This window comes from Labrus bergylta, chromosome 2 (assembly GCF_963930695.1).
Source record: "Labrus bergylta chromosome 2, fLabBer1.1, whole genome shotgun sequence".
Classification (NCBI taxonomy): Eukaryota; Metazoa; Chordata; class Actinopteri; order Labriformes; family Labridae; genus Labrus; species Labrus bergylta.
In genome coordinates, this window is record NC_089196.1 from 5,222,946 (window position 1) to 5,247,557 (window position 24,612).

Consider the following 24,612-nt stretch of genomic DNA (forward strand, 5'->3'; position numbering starts at 1 on the left):
CAGACCCCCATCCTCACAGAGGCTTTAACACCAGATTAGAAGGTCTGACAACCCAATTAATTTTACCCTATAACTGCTTAAATATCAATAATAATTATCCTGGTAAGAATTATATATTTTAGTTATTTATGAATAGGCCTAAATAATATTGAAATACAACCATGAATGATTGCTTTATGCTTTAACTAGTAGAGCTTAGTTTAAAATAAGGCCTTCTGCGGTTGTTAATCTGAAATAAAACTCTAATTTCTTAGTTTTCCTTCTCCTGAAAACAGCTTCATTTAGCAGTTTCTGTGAGTATTAATTCTCCTCCATCAGCACCGCTCTTCCTCTATCCTGTCCAAGCATTTCTCTCCCGGAGGAGGCAGCGAGCATCCGTCACGTGACGCCGCGTCCACCAATGGCGTTTCAGTAATCTAACTTTAGTGATAAGGGAATCAGAGTAAAGAGCGAGCGGACTGAGGGAGTTTCACTCTGAGATCTTCATGGTCATCATCACGCTCGCAGGCCTATTCACCACAGATCCGCCGCTCTGAGGCAGCATTGTTATAGACAGTGGCCATCCGGATTTGTGTCTTTTTTTTTTTTTTTTTTTTTTTTTACATTTATTTTGTCCTCCTCAGCGGCCGCTGCAAGGCTGCAGCGACAGCTACATCCAGATTGAAACTATCAGACAATCTTCACCGACTGGCTTTTGATCAGATGTTGGGAGATAAATCTCACGGTAAGTCTCTTTCACACAGCGTGTTCACAGCTTCAGTGTCCGTGGAAGAAATGACAATTAATAATGTTAGAGTCATGAAACCAATTTAAACTTCAATCAAGGTAGATGAAAAAGAGCGTGTAGTTTACAAAAAAGGATCCCTCACCTGATTTTTTTTTTTACAATCTATTTAAATTAGTAGTTGTCAAATGAGAATTAGACTATCAGATTATTTTAGCAGAAATTACAGCAACAGTTAGGCCCACCTGAAGCAGCGAGCCACCTTAGAATAAGACGACTCTTTCATTTTTAAAGTAGGCCTTTCAGTTCAATTCAATTTGAAACCTCATTTAAAAAAGAAAAGTTGTGCAAAAATAATAACATCATATATCATTTAAAGAGACGGTAATTTACTCGCAATAGCACTTAAACATAGCCTAACACTTTGTAACACAACAAGAGTTTCAAATGAAATACTCGTTTAAGAAGGAAATAGCGATAATAAATAAATAAATAAATAATTACAATAATAATTTTCATCTTATTCTGATAACCTTTTAAGATGTTCTTTTTCTTTTTCTGATATCTGCCGCTTAATACTCACTCCCTCTGTGTGTGTGTTTATGTGTGTGTCAGTACATATCTGTTCAGTTCAGTTCATTGAAACTCTCTTTCATATGACGTGCTGTGAGCAGCAGTGAAGTAACCCGCTGCGTGTCACTAAGCTCCGCTCCAGACTCCAGGCTGAGTTTAGCACCACAGCATGGTGTGCTACAGGCCTATTTTATTTATTTATTTAATTGTACTGTAATTTCCCATACATTGGCTGAACCTTCTGGGTGAGATGTTTGTGTTTTCTTCTTGCCTAATAAAGGCTTCACCTGCCATCTGTGGTCGGTGCTTGCTAAAAGCAGCACATCGTCCACGCAGCTCTAGCTGATGGATGGATCTAAGAACAGAAATATGACCACGTGTGAACGTGACAAATGATCGTAAAACCACCTACAATTACTTTTTAAACATTTCTCGAAAAAAACATATCAATAAAAAGTTGAAGATTAAAAATTGCTCAGCAGATCCAAAATCAAACGAAAGTGTTCAAATGTATGAATATAAAATCACAGAGAGAATGAATTGTGATTTTTAAAATGTTTGTGGCGTGGATTCATTGTGCGCGCTTGTCTTCTCTTCCTCGCTGCTGTTTTTCTTTTTTGGTTTTTAAATATCCTGCACGTAGCCTATATCTGACCTGATGTGCGTGTACCCCCAACTGCTTTAAAGGAGAAAAAAGTCTATTTATGGAGGCAATAATAGCTTACCCTTTCATTTCGAGCATATAAACGCAGCAGTTATAGCGATCTTTTTCATTTCTAATTTCGTCATTTAATTAATCAGGCTGTTGATTTTTTTATTTGGTTTGTAAGCCCAGAATAACTCACAGCCTATAGTGTGACTCTTTTAATGATGTCTGAAATAATATCCCATCATTCAGATTTACTAAATCTAGAGTCATATTTAGGACATAGACTCAAATGTTCGAGTTCGTATGGCCTTAAATTTAAATGTCCATAAACAGGATTTTCCTTCTTATATGACGTATATAATATATGCATATAATTATAAGTAAGCCTATATAATATAATCGTTCAATTAAAAAAACATTGCTATAGGATATAGAATCGAATGAAGAATAAATATGGAATAAATGAAAGACAGAGGCGTTTTACAAATACATTTCATTGAAAATAGTTTCAACAACAAAAATAGTTTTCACATCAGACCTACTGTAGGCTATGTGTAAAAATATGAAAAACAAGACTATGAAGCTATTTCGCAAAAATAAAACAGCCTAGAAAACGATATTCGGATGACGAGTATTTTTTTTATATTGAATCATAACAGAGGCGCAATGTTTAATTTTAATGTGATAAAGGAAAATTCCATCAGTCATCTGAAATACGAAACATGTATTTAAATCTTCTTAAAAGTCAACGTTAGGTGTGTCATGCATTTCTTATGTAGCTATATCTCTTTATAAACGAGTATAGCGATAGATAGGGCATTATTTGTATTTTACTCTTTAGTCTGTCAGTTGGATTAATGTGTGTGTGTGTGTGTGTGTGTGTGTGTGTGTGCAGCAGGTGTGACTCTGAAGGTTATGGAATACACATACGACGATGACCTGGAAGAGCTGTGTCCTGTGTGCGGAGACAAAGTGTCCGGCTATCACTACGGTCTGCTCACCTGCGAGAGCTGCAAGGTAACAAACACGGAGGGACCCGGAGAAAAAATACATTATTTATTATTTATTATTCATTTTAACCTTTAATGCATCGATTTCTAAAAGAAGCGAATTATTAGTGGCCGTTCACATTCGTATTTTGGTAAGATAGATTACCACCAACTATTATTGTTGTATTTATTATGCATGCCGAAATGTTTTTTTTTTTTTTTTAAATTCCCGTAACTGGCAGAATTTCAAGAGATTGCTCCGTGTTTCTTTTTTGTTTTGTTTCTATCGTAAATTTATTATTGACTTTATTTATGATAATTCATAAAAAAAACGTTGCGTTCTCCCGCAATGCTTTCTCAAAGGCATATTACTGAGGTTGAAGTATTCAAACGAGGTGCATTTTTCTGAAATGTCCTGTCTCTTTTCTAACAGGGCTTCTTCAAGAGGACAGTGCAGAACAACAAAAGGTACACATGTGCGGAGAACCAGGAATGTAAAATAGACAAAACCCAGAGGAAGAGGTGTCCTTTCTGCCGCTTCCAGAAGTGCCTCAGCGTCGGGATGCGACTAGAAGGTACAGGTCACTCTATACGTATACCGCAAATAATAATCATTTTGGGCCTTTTGTTTTTGCTAATATTAGGGGAGACCAGGGTAAATTGTAACAAGGGGTAGCCTAATTGCAAAATACTCAATCCCTCCAATAAGAAACAAGATAGTGATGACACTCTCCCTCTGCCTGATATAAAGAAGCAGGATCATGTCACCATGATAAAAGTTTCATACAAACATCATCTTGAGGTTTATCTTTTTTTAGCATTATTCTATTAATGTTAAAAGTTCAAACTATGATACATTTTAATTTCCAGACCAATAGTAAAAAAAAATTGTCATCAACAATATGCTAACATAGTCTTGCTAGGTTGCTCATTAGCTGATCAGTTTATTTTTAATAAAATCTGGGCTACCTTTGACTCAAATAAAATAACTAAGATTTATTAACCACCAGAATAGTAGCATAGCTTTCTGCTAAACATGAAATCTGCTTTGAATTCAGAAAATACCTGAAATCTAACATTATAAGATAAAACAGCAGAAATGTGATTAATTTAATGTCTGCTTTCATTTAAGTTACAATCAGTTAATATGACATTAAAATTGTCCTGTCTTTTTTTAGTTTATTAGTATTTTTTAGATTATGTATATACAATACATACATTCCACTTTTAATGTACGGAAACACACACACACACACACACACACACACACACACACACACACACACACACACACACAAAAGTTACAATTGCCCCAGTCTTTATGTGACTGGTGTATGATGTATTAATTGCATTAATTAATGTTTAAAATGTAAAACTATGTAGGCCTATTTTCTAGTTTCCATTAAAGCCCATTATCATGGAATAAAATATATAATACCTTTTTTTTATTATTTCTGGGCTGGTGGCTCCCATATTGTGTCCAACACATGGGATGAGATTTAATTCCCAGACAGCAATGCAGGAAAGCACCTGCTTCCGTAGCAGAGAAAAGGACACATTCTTGACTTACTGATAAAGCCCGGGAGACTCCCCTGTTTTAAATCAAAAGCTCTATTTAGGCTACAAGAAGGAGGAGAGCTGCACAGACTCTGGGGAATCTTCTCAGCCCTTAAAGGGAAGCAAAAAATGGCCAGCATGTCTGTTGTTTACTCTGTTGGATACCAGGATACTGGTGGAAAAGGGTGATTATTTTACTAATGCTCATGAAGGAGTGCTGCACAGAGGATCTTGGCAATAAAGGATATTTTAATAGGGTTTCATTTGTAAATCTGTTTTCCACATCTCCTCTCTTGTGTGACAGCGGTGCGCGCAGACCGTATGCGTGGGGGGAGGAATAAATTTGGCCCAATGTACAAGAGAGACAGGGCCTTGAAGCAGCAGAAGAAGGCTTTGATACGATCCAGCGGCTTCAAGCTGGAGAGCGCAGTTCCTCCACCGACCTCTCCTCTGCAGACCGACTACAGCTTCAGCGGCACCCTGCACAGCCTGCCCACCATCTCCAAAAGCCTGCTCCCCTCCACCCCGAGCTCCATCGCCCCCACAGACTACGAGGCCAACCTCTATGGACCCCCCTCCCTGGGCATGGCCATGCAGTCCCACGTGTCCATCACCACTCAGTACCAGTACACAGCCTTCCCCAGCAGGGCCATCAAAGCTGAGTGTCCCGACTACACCAGCTCCCCCGAGTCTCTGACAGGATACACCTACCCAGACATGTACCCCTCTGCCTCACCACAGCCCCCCAGCCTTCCTCCGCTGGTGCTGGAGCTGCTGCGCTGCGATCCAGACGAGCTGGTGGTGCAGAATAAGATCGTGACTCACCTGCAGCAGGAGCAAGGGGGCCGCGGCCGCCTGGACAAGCCCAGCAACTTCAGCCTCATGTGTCGCATGGCGGACCAGACCCTCTTCTCCATAGTGGAGTGGGCTCGGAGCTGCATCTTCTTCAAGGAGCTCAGGGTGAGTCTCATATTCTGAATCTTCATACTGACACATGAACACATGCATTTACTCCTCCTCCAAGTTTTGTTGTGTCACTCAAACATCAACCCTGGCTTATTCTGATCGAGCACAGTCCATCATTTTTTGTATAACATCCTTTCAAACAGTGACATTAGTTGAACCAGTTAATAGGAATTTAACTTTTGTTCACACATTGAGAAAGTTTTTTCAGGAGTTTAATGAAAGTTTAAAAGCAGCTTATGTGACTAGAAACAATGAGAGAGAAGCCATTCAGAATTATGTGTCCCTCTTTTTTTTGGCTGTTGGGCTTTTTTTTTTAACTTCCTAGTTTATCCGCCTGTGTAGAGTGAAATCATCCAAAGTATAACAGCGTTATTAACTTGTATTTTTCATGTTAGAAATTCCATTATTTTGCATTTTATTTAAAAATTGTTTGCTTTTATTTAGAATTTTTGTACTGTCTCAAGCTCAAGGTTTACTTCCTGTTTGGAGACAGGCCTGCAGTAATTAATGAGTGACATCACTTGTTTGTTATTATTATTATTATAATTATATATTACAGCGTTAACCATATTGTTATATGGTTAACGCTGACAGCCCTGATATTGATTGTTTTGTTGTGTTCAGTAATGACTGACCTGAACAAAGACAGATGTTTTTATTTTTCATTCTTACTTCACTACATAATATTTACTGTTTTGATATTTCTGCTCTGAAAAAAAGCAACGATGCTGCAGTAAGGTTGAGCTGTGCTGGAATACAATCGGCCTTGTAAGGGTATCATTACTCACTGTTGTTCGCTGTTTGCTGAACAGCTGATCAGACTAGACACACACACACACACACACACACACACACACACACACACACACACACACACACACACATTGGGATAGTAATTGGACATGAATCACTGTCTCACTCCATCATCTTTGTCGTTTGGTGGTTTTGTCTTTAGCCCCTTTTCAGACTGCCGAGTCAAGCTGGGATATTTATGCCCCTGTGATGTTTCGCCTTCAATCTGAATGTTGCTGAGGCGCAATGGGGGGATGGAGTGATCCCCCCTTTCCTTACTGTCTTGGGAGGTAGTAACAGAGGCGTTACAGGGGTGAGATGGGATCAGCTGAGTCAGCAGGGGGGCACAGTGCTGTGTGTCTATGTGGAGCCCCCTGCTGTGCCGTGCTTCTGCTTCTGCGCTGAAATGCAATGTGAAATCACAGACTGGGGCAGCAATATTACAGCATCGCAGAATCTATATGACTGTACAAAGACATAATGAGGGCTGAGTTTAGTTACGACACTTTTGTAAAAACACAGGCTGAAAGGGGCTTTCATGGCCAATGATACGAACACTCTGCAGTGTGTGTAACAGTTGAAATGATTCACTGAAGCATGGTCCTTTGCTTCATAATCCTTTACTGGATAAATCAATAGTGCTCCTCCTGTTGACAATATGGTTGATTACACTCAAAATAAAAATGGAAGATTTTAATTATTTGACAAATCAGGCAAGTTACATAAGAATTAAAATATTTCCTTCCTCAGCGACTCAATGTAAAAAGGGCCAGCATTGACAAAAAACAAACGTCTTTTAAGATCTCATGGTCAAAGTGATTCAGGCAAATTAGACAGTTCATCTAACAACAAAAGCGCTGATTGTTGCCTTGGATCCTTCCTGTGTTTGGATTCTCACTCCAAACAGACTTGCTCCATTCTGGCTTAAAATCATTCATTGCAAAATGTATTCCGGCTCGGACATGTTGTCATTACTGCTAGTTAGCAGAGGGAAGAAGAAGGCGATATCCTTTATTAATACTATGAGGGAAAATTACTTTGACAACCTTTTATTGAGACATGATACACACACACACTCATAATATATAAATCTGCATGCTTACAACCTGTCTTTGAATGTAATCCAAGCGTAGCCTATAGTGTTGCATCACACCATGTTGTATTTCATCGCATCAGAACATATGCTATCGTTTCCTATCCTATAGTAAACATAGGTTTGCAGATATCACTCTTGTAGCACACTATAAACCTCAACCAGTTTCTTTCTGTTACGGCTATAGCATGCATAGTGTGAGATTTCTTACACCAATACAAATTACCCCCAGATTTTTTGGTTAAGGGATATCATTGGCAGCAAGTATAGTGATATTTTTCAGCTAAAAAATGAGTAGACCATTCCTTTTTGGATTGTACAACATTTGTTGCTCAGATATCGATCTGCAAATGTATTCATGAAGCTGCATAACAATGTCATTTAACGTGATTTAACACTGTCGACCACTTCTATGTGTTGTATTCACCTGCTGCAGAGAGTGCTGAGAGCATTGTAAACTACGAAGGTGAAGCTCAATCTTCTGGACAAACTGAGTGATGACACCTTTCAGTCAACACCTGAAGAGAATTAATGAGTCTTGTTTAATCTGCAACACTTTATTATTCTCTTCTGAGAATACCGGCTGGCTGATGTATATCGCTCAGGCTCTTGTTTTGGATTATCTGCTTCAACAAAATGTCAGTGGAGAAAAAGAGATGCCTCTGTGGAAAAAAATGCAGCATTGACTCAAACAAAAAATAAACAATGTGATGCAAAAAACAAAAGGTTTTCCACATTTTTGCACCCTGGCAGCTTGTGTTCCTGTGGAATAAATGTAATCTAAAAAAATGATTTCACAACATTTAATCTGCCCTTTGTGCCTTGATACCATCCTCACCCAAAGAAAAGACAAAAAAGCGATAATTGAACTCTTCATTTCTGAGAATAATCAGGAGGATGAACACTTTCAGTTTTTGTTACTTCTGTAACTTTCCTTTCCCAGAAACAAAGAACACATTGTTTTACTCAACAGATTTGTTGCATCGTCTTGGACCAATGACAAGAAGGTATCGTCATGCTGCAGGATGCTTTGCTAAAATACTCCTCAGAATCTTTCATTGTCATGGAGATGACAAATCAGATGTGTTGTTTCCAGCTCATATTCAAACGCCGCCCACTGACAGTTTTAGATTTTTATGTAAATTTCCCGACATTACAGAGAAAACTGCCACAGAAGCAAAACTTTCTGTTGAGCAGTAAGATGCTTGCTAAATCACAAACAACAGAACTCTCTCATAAACACAGCCTCCTTGGATGTTTTGCAGAAATGTTACGTCACAGACACACAGGAGTTGCTCGGCCACAGCTGCAACTAACCAATCACGGTATAATAACAACCATGTTGTGCAGGTTGAAACGAATGTTTTAGTCGATGTTTTCTTGTGTCTTTGAATGTTGAGATGCAACAGCTGTTTCACCTTAATTTTTTTTTAACTCTTTAAGAAAAAGGTCTTCCTGGAGGGATTCTTTCATAGACGCTTAGAACAACAAATCTGAGCCTCATTTTCTCGGAGGCATCGCTTCTCAGCATCTTCAGTCCTCTCCAGGCTGACAGCTGGACTGATTCAACCAGTGGTTTTTGTAATAATGGTCAAATCAAAGCAATAATTACAGACTTTATATGCAGATTATTAGTTTTAAAGTCATTCAGATGCATAATTGTTTTCCTGATCACTGGAATGTTTGCGTCACACCTCTGATAACTTAACCTTATCTCAGCAGACCGTTTTTGTTCCACCTTGTTTGTGGCGATGACGCTGGTGAATTATTTATGAATATTTGCATAAAAAGAGGACAGTTTATCCCTGAATGACTGCCTAACAGCTAATTTAAATATACGCAGCACCGACGCACTGAAACGATGTTTACTTTGCAGAGATGTCAGGGTGCATGAAACCCCCTGCATGTGTTTTTTGATTTAGACAAGGTCTCTTTTGATTCATTAACACAGGTTTAGCTGGTGCAAAAGCAGCACAGTCATTTAGTGACTCAGGCCCTGAATTTATCAACAACAGCTTGTGTCACCCCAATATTGGTTTTCAATAATGTTCATGGAAAGTCGGGTCATTATGACTGCCTTTACAGTGTTGATCATCAGCCCAAACTCAGTGAACCTAAATATCTGAAAGGTTCTTACACACGTTTGGGTGAAGGTATCTTATCAATATGTTTTTTGGTGTCTTGGGCTTCTCAATGTGTCACTGTTTCACGCGCTGCATCACGTTGGCTGTGCTATCTGTAACGGTCATCAGTCTCTCGCCGTATTTGAACGCTGTTTTTGTTGCTGTTTTTTTACTCCCCTCGCTTTAAAACGAGATCGCATTCTCAATCTTAAAAACCTCACTTGCCTTTTTCTTGTCTGCACTTTTCTCTTCTTCTTCAACCGACTTTGACCAAGAGAAGCCAAAAGCAGGCAGCGCCTTCTGCTGGTGAAGGGTCTTGAACAATACAAATCATAGATTTTAACGGTCCATATTGAGAATCATTTTTAAACATAATGTGAGGTATGGTTGCATCTCTGCTTGTTCAGTCATAAAATAGGGCTCAGGTTTGAATAAAATAAAACATTTTTTGAAGTCTAGTCAGTAAAATACTTTGGTTTAGAGATTTGTGAGGGAATTCATTTCAGTCAAAAGTCCGAGCAGTGATTATGTTCTGTTCCAAAGAGGATATTGTTCTGTTTCTGTAAAAAAATAAAAAACTACAACCATCATCTTCCCCTAACATTAAGCATGAGCCTTCTGGGCTTCAAAACATTTCTTTTTTAATTACATTTTCACCAAATGTGTAGTTTGAATGAGAAACATTTATACTAGAAGAGTCAATTTTTAAACGGCAAAAAGTATGAGTTTAGCAGACATGTTCATTGAAAAAGCCTCCTTAGCTTTTGAAAAAGGAACATGAAAAAACATCAGAGAACAACCTGTTGAACTTTTGATCCAGCTAACTGTTTGAATATATTCATGAATCTTAAACTGTAAACACTTGGAAGTTTTAATGTGCTGTGTGAGGTATTTGACATACTTAAAAAAAAGCAAATGATAGCTAATCTACCCCTGACAGTCAACATGAAAGTTTACTCCCTCAGAGAAGAGAATAACTTTGGTGTTTTGTTTACTCCTATTTCAAAAATACCTGGATCTGCTCATTTGTACGAAAGACTCATGCCACATAATAACCTCCTGACAGGAAACCACAGCAGGCTTAATGGGAAAAATGGTCACATTCATCGTTTTTCCATTCTTCTAACCTCACTACTCTTCTTTTTTGTATCATCAGACACAGAAACTTGTGTATTCCTGATGCATTTCTGATACAAGTCAGATCATTTTTGTGCACAGTGGACAGCCAGCATAGACAGTGAGAACAAAGCGTGCATATTCTGCCTCACAGAGATAGAGCTGTTGTTCCCTGCGCTGGATAATTACATTCCATGCAGACGATAACGGGGAAATGTCGGCTCTCTGCTGCAGCTCGGCGCTGCACTCGTCTACATTGTTGTTAAATCGTGAACAGAATGGAACCTATTGATTGCGACGGTTCACCAGACGTGGCCTTTGTCCTGCGTTATGATTAGGGCTGGGCGATATGGACCAAAACACATATCTTGATATTGTTTAGCTGAATGGCGATACTCGATATATGTCGATATGTATTTTATTAACAGTGAAAACACATGAAAAAATTAACTACCTGTTTGTGAATTTAAAAAGTAATATTATAAAATAAAAATGTTCCTTAAATACAATAAAAGAGAGAGAGAGGAGGAGCAGGGTTAAGAGGGACAGACAGACAGTCATTATCAGTGAGATGAGAAAAAGGCGACCTGGCACCTCTGTAATGTTATTTTAATGCAACATAAACTAGATCCATATTAAAGATATTGTCTTACCCTATATCTTGTTTGAAAATATATTGATATATCTTAAAAACTCGATATATCGCCCAGCCCTAGTTATGATTGACCTTCTGTTCACCTGTTAAGCAAAGAAGACGATGCTGAGGAATAGCAAACAATGAACATCACAAACGTTCAGCTGCTTAAGGAAATGTACGTGAGACAGTCAATTAAAAAAATGAAAAGAGTTCAAAGAGTTACGCCCAAAAGTAGAAGTCATCAATATCTACTCTGAGCAACAAAACAGAGACGCATCTGACAAATACTTTATATACTTAAGGGGAAACTCTTCTTACAGCGTGTCCTAACAGCATGCAGTGCAAGTCATCATAACAGACAAAATCAGCTCGATTCCATTGTTTCTTACTAGAGTATCCTAGCAGAGTTTTCCCGCCCCCTTTCTGTTCGTGTAAACATGTGGGAGGAACAAAGAACGAGTGAGCTCATCAAGGTGCTGGGATACAAGATTTTCTCTCCACTTCCTCACTCAATAGAACTTGAGATCCAATCCAATAGAATCGGATTTCGTTTTCTCCCTGATATCGGTATAGGTCCCAAAAATCCTGTATCAGTCGGGCTGTAATACATTTATACCGATGCTCAGTGGCAAGGCACTATCTGCCCGATATATCTGTTACTACCAATACATAGTTCTGTTGTTTGTCTCCTGTCTTGTTTTTGTTTTTGTTCAACCCATTCAGACTATTGATGATGTTCAGCACAGCGTAAATTTGTTATTCTGAATCTTAATTTGCTCTTAGCTCGTCCTGTGGCTATTACAGTATGTTTGTAAATGAGACTAGTTAGAGCAGTTTATCATGGCTATCACTGATTATTGATCTCCAAAAATGTCTAATATAAATTTAATGTGGCTGCCTGAATAAATACTTTACATTGTCACCGCTTTTTAAGCTAGCTGAACAGCACGCTGTCACGATGTCTTGGAGAGTTCCAGTTTAAAGATAAATATAAAAATATAATGTGAATGCAAGACTTTTATGATGATTAAATTTCCCAACTGCCGAGGTGCCCTTGAGCAAGGTACTGAACCCCCAACTCCTCTGGTGCACTCCCTGCATAGCAGCTTGTAACAGCTTCACTCTGACATCTGTCCACCAATGCATGTCCACATCCTGTTTGTGCATGTGTGTGAGAAGCATGTCCCTAAAATAACAGAATGTAAACCCGATCAAAATAAAAATAAATCAAAAGATTACATACATAGCATACAGGATCAACACATCATACCATTATGTTACATCCTGATCTAGTTTGACCTAAAGTCTATAACCTTTGAAAATGAACTAAACAATGTTTGTGTGTGTTAATAAGAAACGGGTGAATAGTAAGTTATAAAACAAAATTGTGTTATAATTGGTTAAATTTAGGATGGGTTATGTTATTTCTAACTGTCATGCAGCTGGGCCCCAGAAAGCCCCCCCCTTATTGGTGGCCTTGCACTAACTGATGACATCATTATTGGTGTGGTCTTGTGCCAGGAGATCAATATTTGTGAACAAAAAAAAAAGATTGCTAGGGTAAGTAACTCCAAGATTAACATACTGTAAAAAATGTAAACATACTCCCAATGTGACAAAAATGGAAACTCAATGAACAACAACATTATTTAACACAGATCATATATGGACACTTTATTTCCATTGATGATGACACAACATCAAAAATCCGAACACCTTGAGCAAAGAAACACAGAAGAAACATTTAAATACGAGGGTTTATTGGATTACTTTATCTCTTTTCTTATAATGCAGCATCAAACAAAACAAACAAACAAACTCCAGCATACAAACTAAAATACCACTTTAGACACTCGTGGAGCATTTGTATTGCAGAGTACCACAGCTAGAAGAAAGTAGCTACCCATGAGACAGAGAGACTGATAACATGATAATCAAACAAAGAGAGGCATGATGGGAAATGAAGTCAGTGTAAACCTTCAGAAGAAATGCTCAGGATCAACTTTCTGAAATACTTGATTTTTTGGCCTTCATTAAGCTGACAGCCATGAGAGAGGCCATGACAGTCCAGTGTTCATCCTTTCACTAGGTGTAGCATACACACTCTTTTTTTTAATATCTTTTAATATTTTTACTTAATGGCTGTGAGAGAAAGTGCGAGTCTCACGCGGACAACATGACGCCTTACAGATATACAAACTGATATATGAGGTAAACCCAGTTCTACACTCTTAAGATGGACAGTTATATTGGAGATTAAGTAAAGCCTCTCTCTTAGGGCGCCAGTAGCCTAGTGGTTAGTGTCCTCCAAGCTGGAGGCCCCGGACTTGAACCCGACCTGTGGCTCTTTTCCTGCATGTCATTCCCCACTCTCGCTCTCTCTCTACGATTGCTGACTCTATCCACTGACATATCTCTAAAGTAAAGGCTTAAAAAGCCCCCAAAATAAACCTTAAAAATAGAAATAAATATAGCCTCTGTCTCTCTCTGCGCTCAGCTTGTTGAAACGTTTTCAGAGGGATTCTTTGGCTGAGTGTCTAACTGCTCTTGGAGAGGAAGCGCAGGAGGTCGCTGAGACCTCTTGCTTCCTTAACCCCCCTCCTTTATCACCGTACACCCACACCCCCACCACAGCTCCAGTACAGATGAGTGTGTGGCCAACAAGATTGGACCCTCGCCTCCGCGTCTGATATATAGTTTCATTCAGGTGGACAGTAATTCTGTCAGCTCCGTGTCAGACAAATGTGTGTCTGGGCCTATTAGCAGCTGTGGCTAGAGAATTACATGGCGGCCGTGTCCTTCAGTTTACAGACAATATTGCAGCGAGAAGGAGGGAGGGGAGGCTCAATCTGAAAACACACACACACACACACACACACACATACACACACACGCACACACACACGCACACACACACACACACACACACACACACACACACACACACACACACACACGCACACACACACACACACACACACACACCCATCCCCCCAATGTAGAGCAGATGTGACCAGGAGAGGTGGGGGTCGAGGGAGAGGTGAGCAGGTTGATGAGGTCTAAGACGATGCTCGTAAATACACGACATCTCAATAAGTAACTCACACGTTTACAAACTCCCGGGAATCACGTTGTCTTTTTACCGTCTGTATTTTCATGGTGACATTTTGATAAAAAGGTTCTGTATTTCTGGACTGCCTCTCAGAAATTACATTCAGAACGGTTGTTTTTAGAGAGAAGTAATTCAAACGTATATAATGAAAATATGTGGCATTATCATAATCTGGAAAGTTGCAAATGTGTGTTTGATACGTGAGAGTCAGCAGTGACTTGAGACCAGAGCTGCATGTAAGGGTTGGTATACTGTAGGAAAATGAATAGCCAGATTCTGTGATCTTATAATTAACTACCTTCAGCTACTTTTCAAGCAGGAATATCAGGGATTGATTTGCTGCATATTTGGCCTTTATGAAAGTAAGGGACAAGTGTTTTGACTTTGTGGTGTGTGTAACCAGTTTTAAGATGCCACTTTGGGCTCATAAAATACAGACAAGTACGGACATTTTACTGAAAGAAAGATCAAGTTGTGAAAATGATCGGCAGATTAAATCACTGGTCAAAATGACCATGAGTCCCATGTGGTTGGTAGAGTCGTCGTCTCTCAATTGGAAGGTCAGGGGTTCAATCCCCAGCTCCTGCAGCAACACGTCCAATGTGTCCTTGGCAAGACACTTAACCCTGAATTGCTCCCTAGACTAGAAAAGCTCTCTGCAAGCTGAAGTCCATTTACCATGAGTGGTTGCCATTTTATTAACGCAGCTTCCATGACTTTAACCAGAGTACTGTTTTTGCTTGAACCCCAACTGGCCTGAGCCTGGACTTGAACCTGGGACTGTGGTGTGACAATTTGTGACAAGCCATCCACAAAAAAAACAACAAAAACTGTGAAGAACAAAAATCTAGTACTTCAGTGAATTTAAAGCCGCTCCCAGATTCCAGTTCCAGATTCCAAACAGCCCTGTATCTTATGTCTCAACATAGTTTGGCCTTTATTACGCCTTTGTACTAAGACATTGCATCTGTAATGCAGTGATATTGGTTTCTCAGTGTTTAAATTGAAAAATGCATTTGAAGCACAAAAGGCACAGCATGTGAGCACACAGGAGCTTCACGTACACACAAACTCAGGCACACACACACACAGCTCTGTTCCACTTCACTGGCCCTGATGTCACACATAGCTTTTTTCCCTCTTTACGTTTCTGTCTCTACCTCCTACGTTGGATCAGGGGCAGAACGACTTTCAAATGGCACTCTGTAATCGGCATAAATAACTTCTGTAATCTTTAAAAGAACGTGTTTAGGATATCAAGTTAAGAATTAACAAAAGCCATTTTGAGGAGACAGGTTTAGTTTTTGCCATATATGGGACACTATTAGAGTGAATATATGCATGGACAAAGTAAACCTCAGACTAAAAGCTAAATGTCTTTATAGCCTTTATCAGATTGTGATTACACAACAGACCCGTTATGAAGCCCCATTTAACATCGCTACAAACACTTTGAAGCTCTTTTGGCTCGCTGTTTTTGATTTGCCTATATTGCATCTACCCCCACACTAATATTATTGTGTTTAAAGAAACAGTACCCCCCCCGTAATGCCTCTGTTAATGCCTCTCTTGGCGGTGGTACAGAGGTGGGACGACTTTAACTCGTTTTTAAAGGCAGGATGTCACAGTAGCGTTCAACAGGCAGTCTGAACTGGGCTCATGTCTCTGTGATTCTGACTATGTGTGTTTGTGTGTATGTGTGTGTGTGCGTTTGCTTCCCGAAGGTGGGAGATCAAATGAAGCTGCTCCATAACTGCTGGTCTGAACTTCTGGTCCTGGATCACATTTTCAGACAAGTGCAACACGGACAGGAAGACAGTATCCTGCTGGTGACCGGCCAAGAGGTAACACCTCCCTCACGCACTTCCCATCATCCTCCTGCACAGTGTCCACAAATCTTTGAAGTCATACGAGTCTAAAACTCAAAACTAAACCAGTGATTGTTTTACAAATTATTTTGTGTTTACACTGATGGTATTGATACGTTTTGATCATCTTTTTCAAAACTCAAAACATCGGCAGATATGGATGCTTTTATGCAAAAACAAAACATGTTTATACTACATCAGAACAGCTTCTTAGAGCAGCTCTGACATGCACGATGACCAAACACTAATAAGGTTATAGGAAATAATAAAGACTTTCGGAGACCTTGATGTTAATGTGCCACATTTAAAGCTGCACCAATGACAGGAAGTGGTTAACACTGGCCATCGTTTAAAACTTTAATTCAGACTGACTTTATTAGTCTATTTGGCTTTAGCCTAAAGATTTCGCTTTAACCTCAATATGTTTAGGCACTAGTGGCCTAGTGGTTGGTGAGCGCTCCCCATGTACAGAGGTGGAAGTCCTCTAGGGCCAACGGTGCAGGTTCAAATCCAACCTGTGGCTCCTTTCCCGCATGTCGTTCCACACTCTCTCTGTCCCTGATTTCTGACTCTGCCTCTAAAGAAAGGCATAAAAAAAGATCAAAAATAAATCTTTAAAAAATCTCAATGTTTTGACTTAACGTTTGACATTCTGAAATCTTCAATCTGGATTTTTTTTTTGTCTCTTTTGGGAGTAATTTGAATGTATTTGTAACAGTTTCACTTTTATATGACTCTTAGTGTGTGGACTGGAACCTTTGGAACTAACCACAACACATCAGTTTAACCCTCGTTAACATTTTGACTTCATTATGAAAATGACAAAACTACCAAAAAAAGTAACTGTCTCATTTTTTGGAAATATTGTAAACATATATTAGACATACAGTATATATTTAGTGCTTGTTTTATGTGGTATGTGTAATGGTTTAAATGTGAAGTTCAAAATCGTCATTTGATTGATTTGCAAGTTTAGGAATTTGTTCATTCTTGATTATTTTTGAAATTTCAAAATGTTCTCCAGAAGCAAAATAAATAAATAAATAAAGAACTAACAAACAAACCTTTCATTATTTGTGATGATTTGATGATGGCTCTCAGTCAACAGCAGAGAACAGAAAACTGAGAAATGTAGAAACAATTCCTCCTTCAGTTGACATTTTAATGAATTGAAGAGAAAATAACCCGGACTCTGTTTCCAGGTGGAGCTGTCGTTCGTCCTGTCCCAAGCTGAGGCCACTCTGTCCGGTCTGGTCCAGAGGGGTCAGGAGCTGGCGGCGAGGCTGCGGGCGCTGCAGGTGGACCGCAGAGAGATCGCCTGTCTGAAATTCCTCCTCCTTTTCAACCCAAGTGAGTGTGCCTCACGTTTGTGCTTCATCACGGTGATCACACGGAGTATACTCCATTAAAAATGATTCAAACTCAGTGATGGTCATCGGCAAGAAATGTGACGTAAAGAAAACAGAGGCTGCAATCAGAGCTGATTTGACCTGAGGTTTATATTGAGATGCTGAAAGAGCTGGAACTGTTTCAACATTTAATTATGATATATTCTCTTCCTTTATATATATTTTATGTGAGAAAACATTCAGCATTGATTGACCCGTCTGTGAATAACTGAGTTTACATGTGTGTCCTGCTGATGATTTGTCAGAATAAAAGAGTGTTTGGACGTAAAAAAATCAATCAACCCGGTCGGGCTGCGGGGGCCATACTGATGCTGTCCTTTAGAGGAATTTGAAAAGCAAGTCTGACATCTTAATGAAAGAAATGTCACAATCGCAGATTATCTGCCGTACCTATTTATCTGTAAGGTTACGAGTGTTTTCCAAACTGGCCTTTTTTCCCCTCCAATAAATTCACTTAATTAAATTTCTCGGGTTGACAAAAGCCAATATTAACAAAGACATCCTCCTCCATTGTCCACTAATGGCATTCAAAAGAAGCCTAATGGATGGCTCTCTCACTCGATGGCAGGGCCGACATTCACGTGGCGGTTTGTGCAGATGGAGAGAGCATAGATGTGGCTTGCCCAGATTCCCAGAAGTGTTTGCTGTTTAGCGCTGGCAGAGCAGGAACAAAGAGCTTTTGAATGGTGAGAGCACTTGTCATATATGGGCAGAAAATATTTGCTGTCTCTGCCTGTGGCTGCTTTGCTCGCGCGCGCTCTCCCTCATCTTCAGAGTCAGGTTTTCGGGGGTAATTTAATTGCCCTCAAGCGGTATGAAAAGATGATTCAGAACATTGATTCAAAACATTTAATTACTGTGTGAATGGACTCTCAGAGCTGGGCTCAGCTGATGCTGAATGCTGGTCCACCGGAGGGCCGGGATATTGTCTCACGCACGCACACATCCACCCACTATTTCTTTACATAAAGAATAAACACAGTAAATACTGGATATAAAATCTATAGCATCAATGAATGAGTGCATACCACTATTAAACAGAGACCTTTTAGTTCCTCTTTCAGGCTTCCTGACATAAATTGTAACGTTAGTTTCATAACATTGAAATACATTAAGGGTCATTCATTGAAGAATTTCTCTGAAAGAAAATTTGACCATGATCGTTGAGTGCAAATATTTCACTTTTTAAAGGTCTTAACCTAAACGGCCAAAAGTGCTTTCCATCCAAATGTGCAATACAGCAAACTGTTAAACAGTAAAAACAGTATAACTGTTACAGGTTAGTAATATTAAAATGCATGAATTAACAAATCATCAAATATCCAAGTCTTAATTACAGTAGGCCGTCACTTAAGAAAAGTTGATTCCCAATAAATTGATAAATTTATTCATGAGCAGTTTCATAGTCACATTAACCTCTTTTTCTTTTTGTTTCATAGAATGGCAAAGCTTTGTTTTGAGTCAAAATGTATGTCAGACGCAAACACCAGCCTGACGTATTTAACATATTTTGACATTTTGCCGTCACCAGCACATACCTGCTACCACTCCTGTTTCTCCCGTATTTCAAGGCCACCCCCAACCCCCTCCCCCGCCCCCCCCCATGTTTTGTTATTTCTTGAAATAATCCATTTATACTGTACATGGATCCATACGTTTTGTATGTTTGTCTGAAGACACCAAAGTTGCCAAATAATCAGCAAATCATCATCCACACACAAATTACACACACTCTCAACCCTCTGTCCCCTCGACTTGGCAACCCACCTCCTGATTCAAGGGGCTGTGAGCACAACTGCACTCTGCACGAGCCGAAAGTTAAAACGACAAAATGATTGCCTGTCATCAAGCTATCAACACCACTGCACAGATTATAACCTGGATCTATAATACTCTATACTGGATCAACTGAATGTCTGGACAAAAACATAGAAATTTAAGGTGAATCCCCCTTTAATGTTTAAATGTGGAGAATCAAAAATTAAGAGGAAACTACCATTTGAATGATGTCACAATAGACGATTTTAGACCCATTTTAGGATCGCTTCGGCACCTCTAAATTTCATCTCAGCACTCCTCAAATACTGAGAGGGTTGTGAGCCCAGACTTTTGGAATTTGACATACATTTTTCCAATATCTTGATTTTTATATAAATGAATTAATAATTAGTTTTATGTTTTCCTTCACCAAACCAAGGACAATTTCATGACAAATAAATGCATAAAATACACCAAAATACAGGAAGTACACTGTTTGACGCTTAAAACCCAAGCATGTGACCCAGGATATCAGCTCTGGACTTCACAAGTGAGTCGTCAAGGCACAGCCCCCCCTGTGGGCTTGTGAAAGCTAAATGTTGGCAGGTATATTTGGCTCTGCCACGTTCACTACATTCTTGAATAGTTTTTGTCTTGACACCTCTTTGACTGTTAGTAGGTTGACCAAAAGTTAGGCTGAGATACTTTTTTTTAATACGGCGACCACCAGAGATTGACTTCAAAATTCCCCTTTAGTACCTAATGGGTGACGTCACGGAGACTTTGTCCATGTTTTCTACGGTCACTGAGGCTTTTTCATCATTTGCCCGTGTGTGTGTGTTTGTTGTGTTTCAGACGTGAAGCTCCTGGAGGACCAGGCGTTTGTGGAGGGCGTCCAGGAGCAGGTGAACGGGGCTCTGCTGGAGTACACTCTGTCCACCTACCCTCAGTTCCAGGAGAAGTTCACCCAGCTGGTGGTGCGTCTGCCGGAGCTGCGCTCTCTGAGCTCGCAGGCCGAGGACTACCTGTGCTACATGCACCTGAGCGGAGAGGTGCCCTGCAACAACCTGCTCATCGAGATGCTGCACGCAAAACAAGCGTGTGTGTGAGGGATGCTCTGCTGTCATGTGTGTGTGTGTGTGTGTGTGTGTGTGTGTGTGTGTGTGTGTGTGTGTGTGTGTGTGTGTGTGTGTGTGTGTGTGTGTGTGTCTGTGTGTGTGTGTGTGTGTGTGTGTGTGGGTGTGGGAGGGTGGGTGTGAGTGCAATGAAAGAAAGTCATATAAAGATTGGCACAATAGATCCTCTTTGAAAGGGCTTTTGTTTGGGTAAAAAAAGGGTAAAAATGTTCTTTAGAGTTTGAGATTAAATGAGATTGAGATGAGATTTTCATAGTCAGTGTTTTCATATCCTGCAGAGCTTCATAAAATATGACCTTTAGAAACTGAATTTTTGTACCCTGTTTTAAAAAAAAATCTCAATTCAGATCTGCTGTTGGATTTATGTAATATCCTCTATTGACAAATATTGATCCGGCATCACAGACGGCCAAGCTGCCCAGCTAACATTTACACTGGGAGGAAGATGCTCCCCCAGTCTGCATCAAAAACATGTTGTCAAGGTTACATGTGACAAGACTGTCCACAGCTATTCTCACGTCCTTATAAAACATCCACACTTTCTTTCTTTTTTTTTTTTCTGATGTCCGAACAGTTTCAAACAACACTTTTGGGTGAGCAGATGTTGAACAAACACAGTCTGCAAAACAAAAACAGCTCAGAAAAATTACCCAAAAGGCTCATTGATGAACTCTTCACTTGAAATAGGTCGCTTACATTTTACCCATGCATCCTTTCAGTTGGGATAGACATTACAAAAAGCATCCACTAGAAGGCGCAGTCTGGCAGGGACCTCCACTTCTCTTTAGCTGCCGTCCAACTGACATTCAGTTTCCGTCTGATCTGCGCCCAGCTCTTCAGGTGTCGTTGTCTGTCCCTTTGCTCGGGCAAGAAAAAAATAATTTATGTTTGTAGTTCCTAACCAACTACACAATCTTTCCTGAAACATTTCTGCCCTTTTTCCGAATAATCTGCTTCATTGTGTTTTGCTGGTTTGGCTTAAACTGTTGTCTACACTGCTCCACACTGCCCCCCCCATGGTTTCCGGTGGTATTGCAGCATTTAGTCTGTATCCATAAGCTTCCAAACCGTGCAGAAATAAAGACAACATGATGGCAGAAAGCTCCTTCTGTTTCCATACTGTATGTGTATCGGACATGGAGCATAAATGACCCTACACCTCGAAAAATGGCTGACCTAGGCACCCCACTGGTGACGGATATTCACCCCAAGGCTCTGAGGTCACAGACTGATTATAAATCATGTTGATTGTTGACCTGTTGGAAGTGCAACAGTTATTAACAAGGTCACAGTTTGGACATTTTTAAGCAACAAAATAAGTGGACTTTTACGTACAGCGTCATTTTTTCGTCCACCACTGACCAAGTTTGGCTATTTGACAACCTGGGAGTGAGAGCATGCTGGGTAAAGTCTCACACCAGAGGATGACACTATAGTTGTGGGCACTTTTGTTAAATTCTTGTCGCTCGAGCTAATCTTCACTTTTCATGACAGATTTTGAGACTTCTTTCATGACGCTATCTCTCGATTATTATCAGTGAGAGTATGATAATATAGTAATATAATAGTAAACGATGGGGTTCAACTTAGATTTGTTTTATTGTATAGAGTTGTTAACGTATTTATATATTGAGGTTGGACAAGATAAGGAAAACACATTTTTATTCAGTGAGTCATCAAAACCTTTCCCAACATAACGAGACTGAGAGACAGGAAGAAGGGAAAACTTCAAAAGCAGAAAATAAAGAGAGAGTGTGAAAATGATAAGAGAGCGATGAGAGACAAAGACAACAGTGTTTGCCTCATCATCATTTGATGTGAGGTTCTTTTATTAAATCGTTTGTATTTCCAACACCTTGAGAAACAGTTGACCCTTTCACACTGCGTTATTACTCTCAGCACACTGGATGCTGTGCGGACTGACTGATCAGAAAATTATTTCATCCTCTATGTTATGTTATGTTGATAAAAAAAAACACATTTCAGGTGGCGATTTGAAATGTCACAGACGTCAGCTTTGAGTTTCTTTTAAGCCCTTTACATATGGCACCAGAACGAGTTTGTAATACTAACAGAGATCTCTGATCTGCATCCCAAAAGTAAATCTCACTGCACGTTACCTGCAGCAGTTAGGCAAGCGACGAGGTAATGTTGATTGCGTGACATTACTTATTGTCTGTGATTTGATATTTTTTCACTCTTTATTTTTCTAACTTCACATCACATGATGAGACTGATCTGTAGGAATTGCAGGCTCTAAAACTTCATAGGATTAAAATGTGAACATGATTAGATGGATGAAATGATTGGCAGCATGTGTTATGGAACATTTTCTATCATTCAACAGGTTTGATGATTATAATCTGGTGGTAAAATAATAGCAGAAAAACATCACAGAGCCTTGACATCATGTCCAGAGTATGATATTAATAAATCTTTGTCATATCCAGACGAGTACACTTGCAGATGGGACACACAAAATGCAAGCATGTGGGGTCAATTTAAATTTCACACGAGGTCCCCAGGTCGTGCTGACCCCACGTAAAAGTATGAAGCCCTAAGAGGACACGTTTCAATGAAAGGAAAAATTTACTCTGTGTTCCCATGATGATGAAAATCTTCTCAGCCGTTTTCTCGAGATCCCGCCTTATCAATCAAGTTATCTTTGGATGACACTGCTGGTTGTCGTGCGAAAAAGAGTTCATTTCAGCCAGTTTCTTGAGATCTTAAAAAATTAACTTGTTCTGACGGGAAAACCAGCGTTGTTATCCGATCATAACCAGATAAACAAGTCGAGATCTCAAGAAAACATCTGAAATTTACCAGGAAAACGTAGTAAAATAGAATTTAATGGATGTATATCCACTTAGGGCTTCTGTAGATAAGGTCAATTTAAAACAAACAGTTACAACGGTCTCGCCTCTTCGACATTTGTCCGACATTGCTCTCGGTTGTTGCTGGGCAGCTTCTTGTGTGGGCGTCTCTTATAGTTAACAGTTGTCTACTGCGCTCTGATTGGTCCATTTGTTTTTCAAACGGCCAAACAATTAGCTATCAGTGTGCACAACACAAACGATTTTATTTATTGGACCAATTTATGTCCAGTTGAAAAGTGGAAAATAAACAAGTGAGCACGTTTAATCCAGATTATCTCTGACTGTACGGTCACCAAACTCTCTTCTCGTGATATCTGACATTCCTGTGCTTAGTAATCTCTATCAACAAAATATTTTTTTTCACAAGACACCAGTTCCTACCAGCACAGGCCTTATCAGCCCTACACACAGTATCAGACAGCTGACCTATAGCTCCAACAACACCTGGGCTGCATTTTGTAGCCGTCAGTGTTATCTGTGTTGAAAAGTATCAAAGTGGATTTCTAAAAGTGACCCCCTCCCTTTTTTTATAAAGCACATGACTCTCAGCGATGAAGACAATGTAACTGATGTTGACTGTCACTGTCATTACAGTCAGAGCAGTGTGTGTGTGTGTGTGTGTGTGCGCGCGTGTGTGTGTGCGCGTGTGTGTGTGTGTGCGCGTGTGTGTGTGTGCGTGTGTGTGTGTGTGCGTGTGTGTGTGTGTGTGTGTGTGATGAATATTGTGCAGCTCAACTTTCTCACTGTGGACATTTGAATTTGTTCATTCATGCATTGAATTTACTGTATTGTAGACAATCACTCCGCCTGCCTTAACTTAATGTCTGCCTAATACACACTAATACACACACACACACACACACACACACACACACACACACATACACACACACACACACACACATACACACAAACACTCATACAAACACTCATACACACACACATTACTTCATACATGTTTTCCATTCGAGACAGCTGTTGTGTTTTCACTTTGTACAGTATATTTATGTTGTGAAGTGAAGATCTACTGCAAAAAGAAGATAACATTTCAACTCTATAAAAAAAAAGTTCTCTGCTTTATGTCGAGGTCAAATGGCTGATGTTGTGGAGCTGATTCTCTTGGTATCGCTTTGTTTTTTGCTCTTAGTTCACTTTTTTTATTTCCCAGTGAGTTGACAGTCCATCCCGTCTTAACCTGAAGTGTGCCCCCCCCCCAACAAAAGTAAAAGTGACC

At 39.7% G+C, this 24,612-nt stretch overlaps 1 protein-coding gene across 2 annotated transcripts; it reads left to right on the forward strand.

The window, feature by feature from the left end:
* The first annotated feature begins 488 nt into the window (after nucleotides 1-488).
* LOC109992742 (nuclear receptor subfamily 5 group A member 2) lies at nucleotides 489-24,320 on the forward strand. 2 transcript variants are annotated; one of them, XM_065963165.1, is made up of 7 exons: nucleotides 489-724; nucleotides 2,842-2,963; nucleotides 3,369-3,510; nucleotides 4,797-5,452; nucleotides 16,056-16,175; nucleotides 17,402-17,549; nucleotides 20,222-24,320. In XM_065963165.1, the coding sequence occupies exons 1-7, from the start codon at nucleotides 703-705 to the stop codon at nucleotides 20,473-20,475; spliced, it is 1,464 nt and encodes a 487-aa protein (XP_065819237.1). In that variant the 5' UTR covers nucleotides 489-702; the 3' UTR covers nucleotides 20,476-24,320. The 2 variants fall into 2 exon arrangements, with proteins under 2 accessions (XP_065819237.1, XP_029135443.1); XM_029279610.2 differs by having other exon boundaries at nucleotides 2,845-2,963.
* Nucleotides 24,321-24,612: the final 292 nt, after the last annotated feature.